Source organism: Otolemur garnettii, unplaced genomic scaffold (assembly GCF_000181295.1).
Source record: "Otolemur garnettii isolate 467f Iridium unplaced genomic scaffold, OtoGar3 scaffold00007, whole genome shotgun sequence".
NCBI lineage: Eukaryota > Metazoa > Chordata > Mammalia > Primates > Galagidae > Otolemur > Otolemur garnettii.
The window spans coordinates 4,131,069-4,150,214 of record NW_003852402.1 but is presented as its reverse complement, the minus strand read 5'-3'; the positions used below and the strand labels follow the sequence as shown (position 1 = coordinate 4,150,214).

The window sequence follows — 19,146 nt, the reverse complement described above, 5'->3', positions numbered from 1 at the left end:
AAGACTTTTTTTTTTTTCCTTTTTGAGACAGAGTCTCACTATGTCGCCCTTGGTAGAGTGCCGTGGCATCACAGTTCACAGCAACCTCCAATTCTTTTGCCTCAGCCTCCCAAGTAGCTGGGTCCACAGGTGCCCGCCACAATGCCTGGCTATTTTTTTGTTGTAGTTGTCATTGTTGTTTATCAGGCCCAGGCTGGGTTTGAACCCACCAGCCCTGGTGTATGTGGTCTGTGCCCTACCCTCTGAGCTACAGGTGCTGAGCATAGAAGCAGAAAATGTAAAGACAGAGTGATCTAAAAATCTAAATGGCTTAATCAGATTAATTTCTATAGATAAATTCTTCAATCTTTTTCTTATAGAGTCTGTTACTGCAAATGGCCCTACCATGTTGGTTGATAAAAAGATTTCAAATCCCAGAACTAATGGCGATAGTCAGCAGCCCTCCTCCTCTGGCCTGGCCTCTAGTAAAGCCTATGTCAGGAATGCCTATAACAACCAGCTGGCTGCCTTGAACTGCTCCGTCCGGGACTGGATCGCGAAGCATGTGAACGTGAACCCGCTCTGCGACCTGACACCCATCTTTAAAGACTACGAGAAATACTTAGCGAGTATCGAGCAGCAGCACGGGAGCAGCGCCAGTGGTACTGCTCAGAGCGAAGCTAACAAGACCGTGGTCGACGTGCAGTCTCCTTCCCCGCTCGGCTCAGCAAAACTCCAGAAAGAGTCAGAGTTTTTGTTCCACGGCAACAAAACTGAAGATACACCTGAAAAGAAGACTGAGGCTACTTCTGAGAAGAAGACGGACCCATCACTAGGAGCAACAAGTGCCTCATTTAATTTTGGCAAGAAAATTGATAGCTCTGTTTTGGGCTCATTAAGCTCTGGCCCCCTGGCTGGATTTTCATTTTCCTCTGGAAATGCCCCTTTATTTGGCAAAGATACTTCCCAGAGTAAACTAGGTTCTTCACCACTTCCCACTAAGACACTGGTGAGCCAGGCAGAAGGTGGAGGCAACGAGTGCAAAGGTAAATGGTTGTGCGGGTTCCTGGGATCTTTATGTTTGGTGGGAAAAGCTGGACTTGACCTGGGCTGGGTCTGGATTCATACTGTCACTCATCACCCTAACCGTCAGTGTGATCTTGAATGGAACTGATTAGCCTATATCTCAAGTTTCCTTACTAGTAAAATGAAATAATCTATTATTGTGTAGAGTTGTTAGAACAATTATGAACCTTAAACATAAAATGAAGAATGTGGAAACATCTTTTTTTTTTTTTTTTTGAGACAGAGCCTCAAGCTGTCACCCTGAGTAAAGTGCTGTGACATCATAGCTCACAGCAACCCCCAGCTCCTGGGCTTAAGCAATTCTCTTGTCTCAGCCTGCCAAGTAGCTGGGACTACAGGCGCCTGCCACAACACCCAGCTATTTTTTCGTTGTAGTTGTCGTTGTTTGGCAGGCCTAGGCTGGATTCGAACCTTCCAGCTCTGGTGTATGTGGCTGGCGCCCTAGCCGCTTGAGCTACAGGCACCAAGCCTTTTTTGTTTGTTTAGCAGGCCCAGGCCGGGATTGAACCCACCTGCCCTAGAGCATGTGGCTAGTGTCCTAACCATTGAACTACAGGTGTCCCAAGAATATGGAAATATCTTACACTTTTTTTTTTGAAAAGTATCAAATACATGGCTTTGATATATTAAAGAAATAATGAATTAAAATTTTTTGAGACCAGGCACAGTGGCAGTGGCTCATGTCTTTTATCCCAATACTCTGAGAGGCTTGTTTGGGAGGTTTGCTTGAGTTGAGGACTAGCCTGGGCAAGAAGACCCCATCTCTTGGGGAAAAAAAAAAAGTTGGGTATGGTGGCATATGCCTGTAGTCCCAGCTACTGGGACTGGAACTGAACTGACGCAGAGGAATCACTTGAGCCCAGGAGTCTGGAGCTGCAGTGTGAGTTTTACGCAGCTTTCTGTTTAAAAGGATCCTTTATATTTGCATTTAACACATGAGTTACCCTGTGAGTGGTATTTAACCTAAGCTGGTTTTGAGCTGGAGGCTTCATCTATGTGCTATGACTCTTGACCTAATAAAACATTGGCCCCAAGGGAAAAAATTTTTTTCTCTAGTGTGGCAGCAATGCCTTAGCGGTACCTTAGATCTCCTGTGTTCACGTCAGGTGGTCAGTTGGAGATACCTTTGGTTTCAGAGCAGTGAAATACGTGGCAGTTCATACAGAACTTAAATTAGCTATTCACATGTGACTTTGGAATGATTTCTCTGACAGTGTGCCCTGCAAAAAAAGTGTTTTCCCTATCTTTGGCCATTGCTGATTGGTTATTGCTGGAGATGATGTGGATATGGTCGTAGGAACATTTGGGGATAAAGGTATTAAAAGTCCTTCTGTGGGTCATCTGAATATAAATGATTTGAGAGCTGGACAATTATTTTTCTGTAAGTGTTATACCGTGTGTATATGTTTTCATTCTAGGGCTTTCTAAAAAATCAGAAGTTATTTTAGAATTGTGAATTATGTTGCCATTAAAAATGATTCTTAGGCTCGGCACCTGTGCCTCAAGTGGCTAAGGCACCAGCCACATACACGTAAGGTGGTGGGTTTGAATCCAGCCTGGGCCCGCCAAAACAACAATGATAGCTGCAACCAAAAAATAGCCAGGTGTTGTGGCGGGCGCCTGTGGTCCCAGCTACTTGGGAGGCTGAGGCAGGATACTCACTTGAGCCCAGGAGTTGGAGGTTGCTGTGAGCTGCGATGCCATGGCACTCTGCCCAAGGGGATAGCTTGAGGCTCTGTCTCAAAAAAAAAAAAAGATTCTTAGTTTTCACAAAATTAAAATCCAGCCAATGCCCGTCCCCCCACAAAAAATTAGGTGTGTGTTTTTACTCTGTATCCACTCCCATGGAATATTCAGGTTGAGGTTTAGGATGGTAGGTAACAAACTTCTATCACTTTTTCAAGCTCTTGATTTGAATCTTACGGAGTTTGTATCATTTTTGTACAAGGTGGAGATGAAGAAGAGAATGATGAGCCACCCAAAGTAGTAGTTACTGAAGTAAAAGAAGAAGATGCTTTTTACTCCAAAAAGTAAGTAGTAATGGATAGGATTCACTTGGCAGATCTGTCTGGGAGACGTAGTGGGATGCTTCCGGACCATGGTCCTCGTGGAATGTCCAGTCCCTGGGTCAAGCTGTGCCTGCTCTGAAGTCAAACAGGGAAGAATTCTTGGCCTGGTTTATTTAAAAACAAATTTTAGAAATTTCTTACTGGCATATCTCAGTCTGTCTTGTGATTTTAGCATCTTCAAGTGTTTTAGAGACAGGCTTCTCTGTGATTTTCCCTCATCTGAGATCATCCTTTCTTTTTCTCCTTCCTGTCTTCCCCTTATCCTTCCCCTGCAAAGAAAGTCACCTGGTTGCTGATTTCAGGTTTTGTCTCTTAATCTGGGGGCATCTCTAATCCCTTTCTGGAGACTCGCTTGGCCTTTCTAGATTTTTCCACAGCTAAAAAGTTATATACAGTAACCATTCCTTCTTGCTAAGGATGTATAAACGTTATCTTTCCTTCAATAATGAGGGCTATTTTGGTTTTTTTGTTTTGTATTTGTTTTTAAATGAGAGCTGTTGCTTCAGAAGAAAATGCAAAGGCAAACTTGAATTATCTTCCTCTCAATTAGAGATTACTTTTAACAAAGATATTTGCTGAAAAGCATTTGTGCCATTTCAGAAGCTTTCAAGATATTTTTTAATTCAAAAATTTCATTCAGAATAATGAATCAGCAGTTTAGCATATAACAAGTCATTATATCCTGTGGGGTTCCTAGGTGCTATTGTATTTTGAGAATTTTTAGAAGAGGCCAACAATTCCTTTTTATTTATTTATTTTTTATTTATTTATTTTGGGGGGACAGGGTCTCTCTCTGTCCTGGGTAGAGTGCAATGGTGCTATCATAGCTCACAGCAACCTTAAACTCCTGGATTCAAGTGATCCTCCTGCCTCAGCCTTCCAAGGAGCTGGGACTACAAGCGTGTGCCACAGCACCTGGCTAGTTTTTGTATTTTTGAACAGATAGCGTCTCATTCTTTCTCAAGCTGGTCTCCTGCATCAGCCTCCTGGAGTGCTAGGATTATAGGCTTGAGCTACCATGCTTGGGCCTCTTTTGCTTGTTTTCAAATTGAATAACTTGGAAGATATAAAGGCCTTTCTTTGACTTGAGGAGGTTTTTTTATACTTATAATAAATCAGATGAGCAGACAGCAGTTTTGTATTTAATAACTAAGAAGATTGTACAGCATGAGAGTCTGGGAAGACATTTAATTACTTCAGCATTAGTTAGGCCCTGCCTAAGAATGTTATCCAAATTTATTTCAACATCTTTTTTTTTTTTTGAGACAGAGCCTCAAGCTGTCCCCCTGGGTAGAGTGCTGTGGCATCACAGCTCACAGCAACCTCCAACTCCTGGGCTCGAGCGAGTCTCCTGCCTCTGCCTCCCAAGTAGCTGGGACCACAGGCACCTACCACAACACCCGGCTATTTTTTGGTTGCAGCCGTCATTGTTGTTTGGTGGGCCCAGGCTGGATTCGAACCCACCACATTAGGTGTATGTGGCTGGCGCCTTAGCCACTTGAGCCACAGGCACCAAGCCTCAACATCTTGAGCAATCAAAAATTGAAGGAGCCTTTAGGAGAATTTTTAAAATAAGAAATAGGAAAAAAATTGAGGTGGGGGAAGATGCAAATGTTTACTCTGTTTGTTCCTTTTCTTAAGCTCAAGGCCATAATAGGAGCAGAGCTGGAGAGGTGTTCAGCTGTGACTTTCGACTGGAGAAAAGGCAGTTTCAGAAAGTGTTATAAATAGTTTCATGCAGCCAGCCATTTTAATTTGAAAAAATGGGGTGGGATTCTACAAAATCTAAGTAGACTTCTTATCTGGTTTTAGCCCAGACCAGATCTGTTTGGATCAGTAGCAGATTTACCCTGGTGCTCCCTGTGCTTTCCTTTTATTAATGCACATTCTCCACACAAGTGTGGAGAGTGGTTTCTAGGACACTGTGACTGTTTATAATTGAATACCTGACCTTACCTATCATTTTTCACATAGGTGTAAACTATTTTACAAGAAAGACAATGAATTTAAAGAGAAAGGTGTAGGTACTCTGCATTTAAAACCTACAGCAAACCAGAAGACACAGCTTTTGGTCCGGGCAGACACCAATTTAGGTGGGTACCTTTTGTTTTTTTTTTCAAGTGGCTCTAAGTTATCATAATCATATATATATAAGCCTTTATCTTGTTGACTTCAGGCCAGAATTCATCCTGTATTTACCACAGATTTAGTTTCAAGTACCAGGAAAACATTGTGTAAGAAAAAGTTAAGTTGGCTGGGCGTGGTAGCTCAGCACTCCGGGAGGCCCAGGCAGGTAGATTGAACTCACAGGTTCAAGAGCAGCCAAAAAAGAAAATGTAGGGTTTTTTTGTTTTTGTTTTTGAGACAGAGTCTCACTTCATTGCCCTCAGTAGAGTGCCATGATGTCACAGCTCACGTAAACCTCCAACTCTCGGGTTTAAGCCATTCTCTTGCCTCAGCTTCCCAAGTAGCTGGGACTACAGGCACCTGCCATAAAACCCAGCTTTTTTGTTGTTGTTGCAATTCTCATTGCTGTTTTAGCTGGCCGGGGCCAGGTTCGAACCCTCCATCCTCGGTATATGGGGCCAGCAGCCTACCCACTGAGCCATAGGCATCTGCTGAAAATATAGGTTTGTTAAGAGCTATAACTAAGTGGTTTTTCTTTTGTAATAGAAGTGTGACTAAGGACTGATAGGTAAATTGGATTGTTTAACAAGTGTCCCAAGGGGAATTAACCATTTAAAGGAATCCTTTTTTAGGCAACATGTAAGAAGTAATCACTAAGGTTTTGCTGTCCAACCCCTACCCTACCCCAATTTTGCCCTTAAGACAGTCCACAGTATGGGCAAGGAGGGGCAGTCCTGAGAGGGAGTGGTCAGTAGTGTACACCAGTCTGTGTGGCAGAAGGAAGCTCCTAGGACATGGGCTTGACCAATTTGTGATACTATCAGAGTAACGTTACTCTTGCCCAGTGAGCTGTGTTTGCCCCTGTGACAGGTGTGGTTTCTGTTCCCACTGTTTGTCCTGTGTTTGTGTGACCCAGTGAAGACTGGGGTGTGCCAATGCATTCATCCTCCTGTGTGACAACGTAGTGTTCAGAGGGCTGGCGGTTCTGAGGGAGGCTGTGTGCAGCCAGGAAGTGGGGCAGAGGCCTGCCACAGGTCTCACAGTCCCATCAGCAACGCTGTTGGCATCTGTTAGGGAACAAGTGCTTGACTTTGTGACATTCTCAGTGGCTCCAAATTTTAGATTAAGTGTAAGTTTCTTCAGTATTTAATGATTTTAGCATATTGTAGGCTCCTTTTACAGAGCAATAGTTGATATAACTTCAGTATATATTTTTCCTTTGTTTAAATGCAGGCAACATTTTGCTGAATGTTCTGATTCCACCCAATATGCCATGTACCCGAACAGGAAAAAATAACGTACTTATTGTCTGTGTTCCAAATCCACCAATTGATGAGAAGAACGCCAGTGTCCCAGTTACCATGTTAATCAGGGTAAAAACCAGCGAGGACGCAGACGAGTTGCACAAAATTCTACTGGAGAAAAAGGATGCCTGAGCTCGTGAAGTCAGCGGAGGATCGTTGCCAAGTTGCTGCTTCCCCACCACCCCTAAACTTAGTTTTTCTTCTCTTCTTACTTTGACATTCTAAGAACTTAAAGATAACTTAAAACTTTTGTGAGGAAGATTGATATGGCCAATAAAACCTTTAAATATTAAGTGTCAAGAAACTGTATTCTCCCTTCTTAAGAACTGTTAAAGTGTAAAATATATTTGAATGAAATTTTTTGGAAGATTTTTTAATGTCATTTGTTTATTAAACTAACCATACGTGATTTCTTAAAGGACTGAAATCAGGGTATTGATCAGCTTTCCCAAAGGCTCTTCTGACCCGTGGGTTATCCGGCCTGTTGCCACCACTGGAGAGGCTGTCAAATGGCCACATTCAAGCTGCATCCAGAAAGAACTTGCCGGCGGAGTCTCCTCTCCTGTGGGCTTGACCAGTTTGTGAGATGAGCATCTTACCAAATGAACCATGCTGCCATGCCGTGACAGATGTGTGTACTTTGATTTATTAAGTGTTATGTTTAAGCTGAAACGTGAGTACTAGGTGTCCGCCTTCACCATTAGTCTTTAGTCTCTTGTTTGCAGACATTGGCCTTTAACCCTATGGGCTGCTTTACTGTAATTCAGGAACTGTTTTTTCATTTTAAAAGGAAATGAATAGCTTGTTGAAAAGTTTCTAAGTTTTGTAGATGTGGGTCTGTAGTTTCTATTCATGAGGTGCTGTTACTTTTTTGTCCCCCTACCATAGAGGGGGGACTTGCCAGGAATAGGTTTTTAAAGCACAAATTTGGTTGCTTAAACCCTTATGAAAAGTTAAGTCAAAGTGAAACCATATTAGGAAATGAAGATAAGATGCTTGTAGTCTTTGTATCATCAGGACCCCTATGGATATAAAAACTGCTTGTTAAGAGAAGTACATAGGAACTTGGGTTACACACGAGCCGTGTGAGTTCACTAGGAAACGTAATAAGGTACTGAAGAGAAAATTGAGTGTGTAAATCTTGCCTTTAACTTTAGACAGCAGTGTATTATAACTTTGATATCTGGAATATCCATTTACTTTTTTACAAATGAGCTGTTCACTATGTCCATTTGGAAGGGAGACACGGTTACGCATGAGCATAGCCCTGTCACTTCTCCAGAGCAATCAGGTAACTACCATTAGCATTCTTGGAAGACTGGGCATGAATCAGATGCAGAATGCAATGTTAAAATTGTTTTCATTCCTCATGAATCATTAAAACTGGTAACTAGCTTATCTTATTTAAAGGCTCAGGTTTGGGGCCCAAGGGCTCACACTTGCATATTCCGATCTTCAATGTATAATATGTTCTGACTTGGAAAAGAATAATCAGAATAATTGTGGATGGTACATTTGCTTTTTTAAAACTACATGCAATCTTATACAATCTTTAGGCATAAAATGGGAGTCAGTTTTATGGTCTAATATGGTTAACTCGTAAGTTCTTAGGTGTGGTATTTGGGCCGTTTATCATGAGATTTTTGTACTTTTGATTGATTCTCATCAGGATTTGGCCACTGTGAACACATGCCGAGACTTGGGGTCCACATGTGCAGAGAAGTGTACTTTGCGCTGTTATGGGAGGCAGTCAGACTTTACCTGTATCCTACCTTGGAAGGAAGTGACAATTATTTTTACTTTTTAGAATTGAGAATGTAAGTTTTTATTACAGATGATTTATAGCAAGCAAGTGGTTGTACCCCATTTACATCAGGTTTATCCAACTTTTGAAAGATGAAGAGGAAATGGGGGGAGCAGATGTTCATTGCAGGGCAGCCACACGTGCTCCCAGGGTGCAGCGGGTCGTGAACTCCTAGGCACCTTCAGGAACCCCCCCCCCCCCCGTGTCAGTGCAGTATTCTGTCAGCATCTGCACGCAGTGGGATGTTTACCAAAAATGGCATGCAGAGGTCATGGTTGGATTACCCTTTAATCTTCCTTTCTCATAGAAATTGTTCATGTATTTTTAAGTTAGTGGATGTGTGTGGCTTCCTTTTTTCCTACATTCCCAGCAGATTTTTGCTGCTAAGACTATCGCTGTTAAAGTGAAAATTACAGGGGAAAATGTGATATGTGTACCATAACTCAAAATGGGGTATTTTCATGAAATCATTCTTTTATATTTTAGGAACTTCTTGATCTCCATTTTAATTATGTTAGTGTAAAAAAGCCTTGAGAATGTGTGGATATTATAAAATATGACTCCTTGCTTGGGGGAAGAGGCCCCCAGAGGGCTTAACCTATTTTTCCCCACTATGTTAACAGCTAATTCTGACTGATGGGTTCTTTTAGTTTGATTTGTTTTTAACAAAAATGTTAGGAATTAAAAGTGTTTAATGTGGACTGAAATTTTCGTCTTGAGTTTGAAAACTCATAAATTGTATGATATATGTGGCCTAAAGTGAGATGTGTATTTTGTTTTTAATTCTACTTTGCATCTTGACAAATTCTAAGTCTCCCAGGGGCCTTGTTTAAAACTAACAGCTCCATCTCATCCTTTTGCACATTCCCAGTAAGCAAAAACTTTGTCTAGTGTCTTTGCTATTAGAGTAACAGACTGAAAACATGTTGGTTTTTAACGTTGAGGTTGTGTTTCTGTGGAAGGGCGAGTCTGACCGTTCATACAAGGACTGTTATGTTTTACAGTTTCAATTCTACATCACATTTTTTATATGCTGCATGCCAAAAAAAGTCTACCTATTCTGGGGTAGAGGAAAAAAATTCTAAATTCTTTTTGGTAGAAGTTAAACAAGTTTTTGAGCATTTGTCAGTTACTCTCATATTTCAGAATAATCAAAATGCAAGCACGGTAGATGTGAAGATTTTGCAAACTCCTAAACCCCCAAGTCTTCTCTTTCTGGAGGTGGACATTAACTGATTTGTCCTGTAATGTGCTGCTTGGGGACAGCTCGTCAGAACTGGTCTCTCCCAATCTAGCATTCTGAACACAAGGCCACTGTGTGCTCTCGCCCAGTAGCAATCATGGCAAGGACAGTAAGGACGACTCTCCATTTGATGCAGACACAATTGTAAAACTTAGCAATCAAATGGACAAATTGTTTTTATTTTAAATAGGAAATTGTTTTCTAAAACTAAAATACTTGAATTGTCAAAATATAATCTCAATTTGTATTAGTTTTTGAATGCTCCTATTGAGGAAGTGTAAGAATCCATAAAATGTGAATAAATGGAAAGAAAACAAAATCACAATGTTTGATAATTTTATGTTCCTCTGTGATACACTTGCCATTAAAAAGAATCAGATAGACACGAGGGGAAATAATGCAAAAAGAGCAATCAGAAACCTCCCTGAACAGGAAGGTAAGTTTGGAGGTGAAGGAGAGACCAAAACTTTTCAGACCAAGGTTTTTATTGTTAAAGTTTTCACAAATTAGAATGGGAATGGTAGGTCCTCAACTGCTGGCCAGTGTGCAAGGATCCAGCGATCAATTGGTTAGTCCTTAAAGTAAGCCTGAGACAGGGACTCCAGGGCAGGTTTTCTGAAGAAACAGATTTAGGGAGGTTGGATTTCTCTTGAAAAGTGAAGGTGCCTGGGAGTCATGTCCAGGTCTATCTCAGAGACCTGAGCTTTCCTAAGGAAATGTGAAAACTAAGGCTCAGAATGATCAAGAGAATTATTTTGAGTTTATATAACTAAGCTTTTGGCAATTTTGAACATTACTATTAAGACACATTAAAGTCTAATACAGTTATGATAGTGCTATATTTTGGAGTCATGTTCACAATTTTTAAAGTTTCCTAAGTTATTCAGCATTTTTCTGGTAAGAGATATCACCTAGTTAAAAAAAAAAAAAAAAAAAATTGCAGGCCAGGTGTAGTGGTTCACAGCCTATAACCAGCACTCTGGGAGGTAGAAGTGGGAGGATTCCCTGAGCTCAGGAGTTCAAGACCAGCCTGAGAAAGAGTGAGAACCTTTTCTCTACTAAAAATAGAACAATTAGCTGGGCATTGTGGCAGGTGCCTGAAAGTCCCAGCTCCTCAAGAGGCTGAGGCCAGAGAATCACTTGAACCTAGGAGTTGGAGATTGCTGTGAGCTACTCTAGTCTGAGAAACAGCGAGACTCTATCCAAAAAAAAAAAAAAAAAAAAAAATTGCAAAGACTTAAGTTATACATAAAGTATTTTTCCTGAACTATTAACATCCAGTAGAAACTATTTAAATGACAATAAAAGCATGGTGCCTATAGTCCTAGCTACTTGGGAGGCTGAGACAAGAGAATCGCTTAAGCCCAAGAGTTTGAGGTTGCTGTGAGCTGTGACATCACAGCACTCGCCATAGCACTACTGAGGGTGACATAGACTTATCTCAAGAAAAAAAAACTTGCTAATCTGAAGAACAAGGCTGTTCCTGAACCACACCAGCCCTGCTGCAGGTTCTCAGCTACCTGGCTGGGCCCAGGAGCAGCCACACAGCCATGCCTACGAGCTTACTGTACTGAAAATGCAAACCCTTGGGCCTGCAGCCAGAACCTCTGGTTGGGGCTCAGTGCCTGTGGCTCAAGTGGCTAAGGCGCCAGCCACACACACCTAAAGTGGCGGGTTCGAATCCAGCTCGGGCCTGCCAAAAACAGCAATGATGGCAACCAAAAAATAGCCGGGCATTGTGGCTGCTTGGGAGGCTGAGGCAGGAGACTCGCTTGAGCCCAGGAGTTGGAGGTTGCTGTGAGCTGTGATGCCACAGCACTCTACCCAAGGGGATAGCTTGAGGCTTTGTCTACAAAAAAAAAAACTCTGTTTGGGTCTCAAGTCTTTTTTTAAAAGATAAAAGAGTTCAAATAAATTTCACACTTCCAAAGAATACAATTTGGTAGCCCTTAGTATATTCAGAGTTTCACAATCATCACTTCCTGATTTCAAAGTATTTCATCACCAGCTGTCTGGGTTTGAACAGGTGATCCCGATGGATGCTCAGGCTGGAGAACCCCCAGCACACGTGCTCCCCAGGACTTTGACATTTCAGGCAGAAACAGCAGTGATTATCACAGTTGCCAGGACCTGTGTTGTACATAACTTCATCTCGCTTCAACATCACTGCATCCAAAGAAGCTAAGTGCCACTAACACTTGAGGAGGCCCAGGTGTAGGTAATGTGTCTAAGGCTCCACTCTGCGCTTTGAGGTTTATGTGTGCCCATTAAATGACTAAACTTAGTTGGTTTCTGGAATTGGCTAAAATCTTTTGAGCAAAATTGTTTATTCAAAATATAATCATTCAAGTTCACTAAAAACCATGGTTATTTCAAACTGAGCAACCTAATTGTTTTTTATTAAAGTCAGATTCCAAGAATATTCTTAAAATAGCTTGTCAACCTGGTTTATGCAGAGGCTAAGTCAGGAGGTGACTCAAGAAGCTGTAAGGAAAAAACAACACGATCCTTTCTTTTAACACCAGAAACAGGTATTTTCCCTTCCTCATGTAAATTTTCCAGCTATTCTTGTCAATTTAACAATCAAGCACAAAATTCAGCATGTTTCAAAGTCGACAGGTATATTTACAGTGAACTATGTCAGCGTATGTTCTGAGTTATTGTACATTTCTTTCCTTCCAGGAATAGATTCCCAAAGGTTTTCCTTTCCAGCCATCATTTTTGTTTTCTAAGCTAGGGCATGATAGTAGTTCCTAAAAGTTTGTGTAAGAACTGAAATAGCAAGAATGGCCTTCAAGAATAGGCAGTGAATAGGAATAAATTTATTGCAGGTAGCTTCCAAAATAGAGCCTTTCTCCCCAAATATCTATTACACGTTTTTCAGGTGACTTTTAAATGGACTTCCCAATTATTTAACAAGAAGAATGTTTGATCTATATGGCAAGGAATCACCTGTTTACCTGCTAAACCACTGCCTTCCTAACCGCCATCCTGCACAGGCTGCCCTCGGGGATGCTGGGTCAGGAAATGATGGTGTTTCTAAGGAAGGGACTATTTCCAAAAATGTCATTGGTGTGAAGTCCCTTACTACATTCCTGAATGTGTCCACATGTTCCTTCTCTGCCCTCATGGGGCAGAGAAACTAACTCTAGGTCTTAGGCCTTCCACCCATCACCTGTGTGACATAACACGTCCACCTGCCCACAGAAAGAAAAAGCCCACTGTATGAACAGCGACTCTGAGGCTGCCCTTGCCGCTGATGAACCAGCAACAGCAGGCTGAGGAAGGGATCCAGAAAGTAGGACATACGGGCGCGTTCCACATCCTACCACCTAGCTGCGAGAACCCTCATCTTCCAGAAGACCAGGCAGCTTCTTGGAGAGCCACCAAAACCTGAACTTGGAACTCCTGGATTCTATTCCAGGTCCTTCTCTACTTCTGTTAGGGTTTTTAAAAGGTTCTCTAGAAAAAGCTTGGAAAACTTCATAGTACAAATGAGAGGACACATTACTTAGAGGCTGAAAGCTAAACCTAAACACATCGTATGATTTCATTTTGCAAATATTGTATCTCTGGCCAAGCTGAAGTCACCCACCCATCAGCCCCCTCACTGCTCATAGCTGTCAAAGCCAGAGTGAAGCCTCTGACATAACCCAGTTCTAGAAAGTTGCCTGTGTGAAAGCTCAAAATTAAGGAATCGTTGGGGGCAAGTTATAAGGTTCAATCACTTAGTTATCACTTTGCTGTAATGTGCACACATGTATTTAACCTGAAATGCCTACTACAGAAAAAAAAGAGGTTCAGATTCATTAGAGGAAAACACAGAAGAAAATTAAATTTAAATATCTAACATGCAAATCAACTTTCAGAAGAAACATGAAATCAAAGCAAAGCTAACAGCCAACCACAAATACTGCCTAGAAATGATTTCTACTAGGTGTGAAAGAAACTTGATAATCAGGAAACTACTGATATTTATGGAAATATCACTGACAATTAGCATACTATTGTAATATATTCAATGAATGCCACCAGGGTGGTTTTGCTAAAATATATTTTGAGTTAAGTTTCAAAATGGTGAAATATCTCAACACGTCTTCACTGCGATTTAATTACTCTCAAACACCTCCTTTGGAAACCAAAGGTATCTATCTGCACCTAAACTGCCTGACCATAAAGTGAGGGACTAAAGGATAACAGAAGACAGAAGCTTCAAACAGCCCAGCAGAGTCTGAGGGTCACTGAGCCCAAGGACTGGATATAACAATAAACATGCCTGGCTTCCCTGGGAATCTTAGAAACCTGTAAACATAAGATGTTCCCACACAGCTGTGGCTTCCTCGCCTGAGGCTCCAACTGCTGTGTGTTCTGAACCCAGCCACTTCTGTCAAGTCACCTGGCTTCTGTGTGGTCCAAGGAGGGGTGCAGTAGGCATTTGTTGCAGGGGCTCAGAGAAAGGGCTCCCTGCTCCACCAAGCATCACATCAGCATGAAGTCAGTCAGTGAGAAGTAAAAAAAGGACAGAGTACCCGGAGGTCCGACCCCTGCTTGGCTCCAAGTCTATGTTCAAGCTCAGGGGCACCTGCACTTCCATATCCCTCAGAGTCAGCATAATGTCAGAAGTACTTAGGTTTTGAAGCTGGATATGAAACCAAATTCTAGCTACACTGGAAAACAGAGAAGTATCAGAATGAAATCTATTCAGTTCATTTAAAAGTTGGCAGATTTTGGCTCGGCGCCTGTGGCTCAACCGGCTGAGGCGCCAGCCAGTGGCAGGTTCGAGTCCCCAGCCCGGACCCGCCAAACAACAATGACGGCTGCAACCAAAAAATGGCCGGGCGTTGTGGCGGGCGCCTGTGGTCCCAGCTACTTGGGAGGCGGAAGCAGGAGACTCGCTTGAGCCCAGGAGTTGGAGGTTGCTGTGAGCTGTAGTGCCACGGCACTCTACCCAGGGGGACAGCTTGAGGCTCTGTCTCAAAAAAGAAAAAAAAAAAAAAAAGTTGGCAGATTTTACAAGCCTTTCAAAGAATTCTGGCCGACAATTTAAAGCCACCATATTATGACACTGTAAAATATATATTTTTCAAGTTAGTCTAGAGCAGTGGTTCTCAACCTTCCTAATGCTGCAACCCTTTAATACAGTTCCTCATTTTGTGGTGATCCCCACACATGAGTGGTGTCTCGGTTCCTAAGACCATCAGAAATATGTGTTTGCCAATGGTCTTAGGCAACCCCTGTGAAAGGGGAAAGGGTCGTTCAACCCCCAAAGGGGTCGTGACCCATAGGTTGAGAACTGTTGGGCTAGAGTATACCAATTGCATAGAGACTTCCTCTGGAATGTATTTTAATGGAAAAAAGTTACTACTTCATTCTTCAAGTCTTCTAACTAGTCTGTAATTAAAACAGCAAAAATAGATCCTGGTTTGAGTCCAGGGTCAGGAACATGCCTTGATGTCTGTCTCACTATCACTGCTCCCTACAGAAAGAAACCTGATGATTTGTTCACGGTCTTTAAAAAGCCTAAATGTTAACGATGACTTGACTCATGAGAAATCCCAGCCTACGTCCAAGTTGACTTTGCTTTAGAATATTTTGCTTCTTTTTTTTCTCCTTCCATGACTTCTGTTACTTCTATTTTACATAATACTCTTTTGAAGTAATGAGCCCTGCCTGTTTTTGTAGGCAACTAGCAGTTCCAGTAGGACGACAGGATGTGAGCTGGAGGCCACCTGAGCCTGCAGGTGCTGAAGAGCTGTGTGTAAATGGAGACAATAGGTCACTGTCAGAATCTAGGCCCATGACATTTCTTCAGAAGAAAGAAAACCCCGTAACTTTCTTCTTAATGTCCTAAAAAAATGACTCCAGGTTTCCTCAAAGGATAAGTATACTTTAATCCCAATTCCCCTGTAAGACATGTATGTATGCTTTGGTCTGCCCCATACTACTCGAGGCAGGCATGTTCCCAGAAAAACTAAAGAGGCCTAGGAGGAAAAAATGTATCAACACCAGGACTTTGGAAATCCTGGTTCTGGCCCTGTCACCTGTTCACTCTCTTTGTTCCTGATGTCATTTGTTACTTACAATAAAACCAACCTGAGTAATATCTTACTGTCTAGTTATCAAGTGCCTCTGAGCATGTTTTAAGTTTGGCCTCAGGATTTAAAGACTGTGACAGGTATTCTCCACCAAATGTCTGTCCATCTGTCTGGGCAGCACACGTGGTTCAGAATGCAGACTGGGGCTGGACGCCTGAGTTTGACTCCTGCCGTCCTTAACTTGCTTTTCAGTTTAGGCAGCTCCCTTAACTTCTCTGGTGGTTTCCTCATCTGTAAGATGGGAACCACAGTAACACCTGCTTAGAAGGAAGGTGCCATGTGTTGGATATAAAACGGCCAAACCATGTGTCCTCTACTTATGTGCTATACAGATACCACCACTCGTACAAACCCGCCTCTACAGTCAGACAGCACCTTCACACACTGCTGACACTGGTCCTCAGAGTCACGGGCGGGTGGGGTGCACCACCTTACAGAAAAGCAGCCTGACGTGCCAGGGGCCCAGCTGGGGGTGCCGGCAGAGCTTCGGAGCTTGGCCAAGCTCTGGCCCCAGGGAAGTGCCCCTCACTGCAAAGGACAGAGGGTGGTGTGGCTGCACATCCTGCACTGCCCCCTCCTACACGGGGACTATATTTCTCCCAAGATTGAGTTCAAGAGTTGTTAGACCCCAGAATGAGCAGGAGAAAAAAGTTCCTGAAGTAACAGGTATATTTCAGCCACATGGACACTATCTTGGGAACAGTGCTTGGCACCCCTGGAGAACACGAGAATGATAACCTGAAGGCTGGGCCACACTCAGGGCTCCCTGAGGCTTTGTCCATGAAATTATGCAGCACTGGGACACAGCTCAAGCCTGAGCTGGACACTGCTGGAGAATGTGAGAGTGTTCAGGACCCCTCCCCCCCACATCAGCCTAGACTAGGTTATTATGGAAGGCAGAGTCGGGGGTGAGCATCCCCATAGTCTAACACCTGACCCAAACTATGCAGAATGACTGGGATCACACCCTGACCCAGTCATGTACTTGAACCCTGGAGATGTCAGTGAGGTAGGTGGTATCAGCCCCATTTTACGGGTGGGCAAACCAAGGCAGAATGAAATGCAATAGCTCGCTTTTAATAACAATATACAAAATCTGGAGAAAGCCCCAAAGTAGTCCCGTTTCCGGAGCCCGCAGAATGAACACAGATAGGAACGTGAGCCCTCCTCCTCCTTTTGCCCCACAAAGATCTCTAAATTCCTCACTGGAACCCCTCAAATACTCCTGGGGACTTCAAACAAACAAAACCCATAGCAACAAAGAGACCCAGCTTCCAGTTTATTCCCAGTTGGGCAGGAGGTGCCTCTGCCCGAGGAGAGCAAAGTAGCAAAGTGACGGTCATTGCAGATGGAAACTCCTTCATGCTGTCACAGGCCGCAGACAGGCCTACGCTGGGTGGCTACTCCCAAGAACCACTGAGAGCGGCCTCATGTGAGCTATCTGGGCCACTCCTCTTGGCTCCGTGAGCTGATCTTAGAAATGGCACAGCACGCGCAGTCAAAGGAAATAAGGTTTAGGAAACCAGGGAAGATGAAGTGACATGCCCTTCTCTCCCTCAGCCCCCAGGAGATGGGAGTTCTACGTAGACCTTCCTGGGAGGACGTCAACCCCAACCCACCCACCATCAGACACCCTTTGGTAGAAATCCTGTTCTCCTGCCTGGCTACCAAGCCCCCCCACCTGCCCTCAGAATCCAAATTCTGCGGGTCACACCACCCAAGGCCCAGAGTGGGGTATCTCCAGTTAGAGGTGTGTATGTTGGCGTGTTCTTTGGCTGGAAGCAAAAGGCCATTCTGGCAGGATCGGGGCCTGTCTGCTCAGCTCAAGGCCTTCCTGGAACTGGGCATGGGTGAGGCACTCCCAGCCCAAGGTGAAGCCATCACACGTCTTGGGTTCCCCATCTCCCTGCAGTGACCTAGCAGATCAAAGTGATAACTAGGGGAGGATGAGCTGGGGCTGACTGGGATGCTGAAGTTCATCAGTATGGTGTTACAAAATCTGAAATTGGTTTTCCTTAACAAAGAGTTGACGGTTTGACATGCTGCATGCCCCCGCCGGGTGGTCTCCCCTGCTGTCAGATGTGAACACCACGGCAGGAGGTCAGGCCCCCTCTGGGCACTCACTGCCCCCTTACACGATTTCTTACTGCCTCTTGGCGCCTCTGTTCCCTTTTGGGTGCAGAGGGCTCTCTAGAGGTGGACTGGGGCGCCGGGCACATGGGCAGAGGCAGGGCAGAGCCAGCACAGGGCAGAAAGAGGCACTTCAGTTTGGGCTGGTGTTCAGGAGTCGGCCCTACCCCGGGAGGTGAGTGGCCCCGCCTGGCTGCGGCTCCAGCTTGTCACAGAGACCCCGGTGGCGGTGGACGGGTAGGCACTTGGCAGCACTCCCAGAGCCGGGGAGGGCCGGGGCTCCACACGGGCTCCGCACACGGCTAGGTCATCAGGATGGGCTTCTGCCGTACTTCCAGGATGTCTAGGGCCCAAGGGAGGGAAGCAGACATAACAGGGAAGCTCAACACAGCCATGCACCCACCACTGCAGTGCCACATGGAGGAAGCCCGCTGGGCAGCTCACACTTCCTCCCCGGCCTCATAGCCTGCAGAGGCCACCCTGCCACCTGGACCTTCCAGACTGGGAAATGGGCCTACAGCAGCTACACACTGCACCCTGAGAGCCGAGCCTCACCTCCCCTATGCATGACACACGCCAGGGTCTATGGCCACTCAAGAGGGGATGACAGGGTGCACCACAAAGGCGCACAAAGGGAGGCCTTCAGCTCTGAAGAGCTCCAGTCCTGCCCAAGACTGAGACAGGAGCTGAGACCCTTACACAGAAACCCAACTTGCAAGCTCCTCTCCTGAATTAACAGGACAGGGTCAGACAGCCCTGCGGGTGGCCCTCAGGAGCCCAAGGGCCAAGAGTCAGAGCTGGCTACAAGGGGTGCTGCTATTTTTCCACACCAACCCACATTACCTGTTAAAATCCGATGCAGCGGCAAAGTGACGTAGGTTAAGTGTGCATAGAGAAGGAAATTCCCATCCGCTCTGTTCAGCTTCAGCCAGGACCCCACCAGTGACCTTCCAGTGCCGGACAGGGACCGAGAACGCAGGTTGGTGGCGTTGTGCAGATCCGCTGGTGGAGAGAAAGCCAGGTCAGGGCCTGGGTACCCCTTCCCCACCCACCCCCACACTGACACCCATATGCCCCAGAGTGGCTATCCTACCTGTGACACCTCTCTCCTGCCCTCCGTGGTAGAAGCCCTTGCCCCCTTCTCTGTCTTAAGCTCAGTCCCCCTAGTAAGATCTGGCACCATGACCATGGTGTGTAATGTCTCTGCTTCCCAGTGCCCTGTTTGTCACTGGAATTAGGCACCAGCACTTTGGGACATGGGGGCGGCAAATCTGGGCTGACCTAGCCCATCACCCCATCCTGTGGTCCA

General features: G+C 44.4%; 2 protein-coding genes across 3 annotated transcripts in view; one reads left to right on the top strand and one right to left on the bottom strand.

Annotated features, from left to right (window-relative positions):
* Positions 1–6,980, top strand: part of NUP50 (nucleoporin 50) — a 20,096-nt gene extending 13,116 nt beyond the window's left edge. For both annotated transcript variants that reach the window (XM_003783117.3, XM_012814098.1), the window contains exons 5-8: positions 360–1,025; positions 3,014–3,095; positions 5,109–5,227; positions 6,495–6,980. In XM_003783117.3, coding sequence (XP_003783165.1) covers positions 360–1,025; positions 3,014–3,095; positions 5,109–5,227; positions 6,495–6,697 — 1,070 coding nt within the window. In that variant the 3' untranslated portion in view covers positions 6,698–6,980. The remainder of the gene's footprint in view (positions 1–359; positions 1,026–3,013; positions 3,096–5,108; positions 5,228–6,494) is intronic.
* A 9,783-nt stretch (positions 6,981–16,763) lies between these two features.
* The window catches only part of KIAA0930 (KIAA0930 ortholog), a 39,676-nt gene continuing 37,293 nt past the window's right edge, over positions 16,764–19,146 (bottom strand). The window contains exons 9-10 of the mRNA XM_012801270.2: positions 18,681–18,839; positions 16,764–18,180 (exon numbers count right to left, since the gene is read on the bottom strand). Coding sequence (XP_012656724.1) covers positions 18,140–18,180; positions 18,681–18,839 — 200 coding nt within the window. The 3' untranslated portion in view covers positions 16,764–18,139. The remainder of the gene's footprint in view (positions 18,181–18,680; positions 18,840–19,146) is intronic.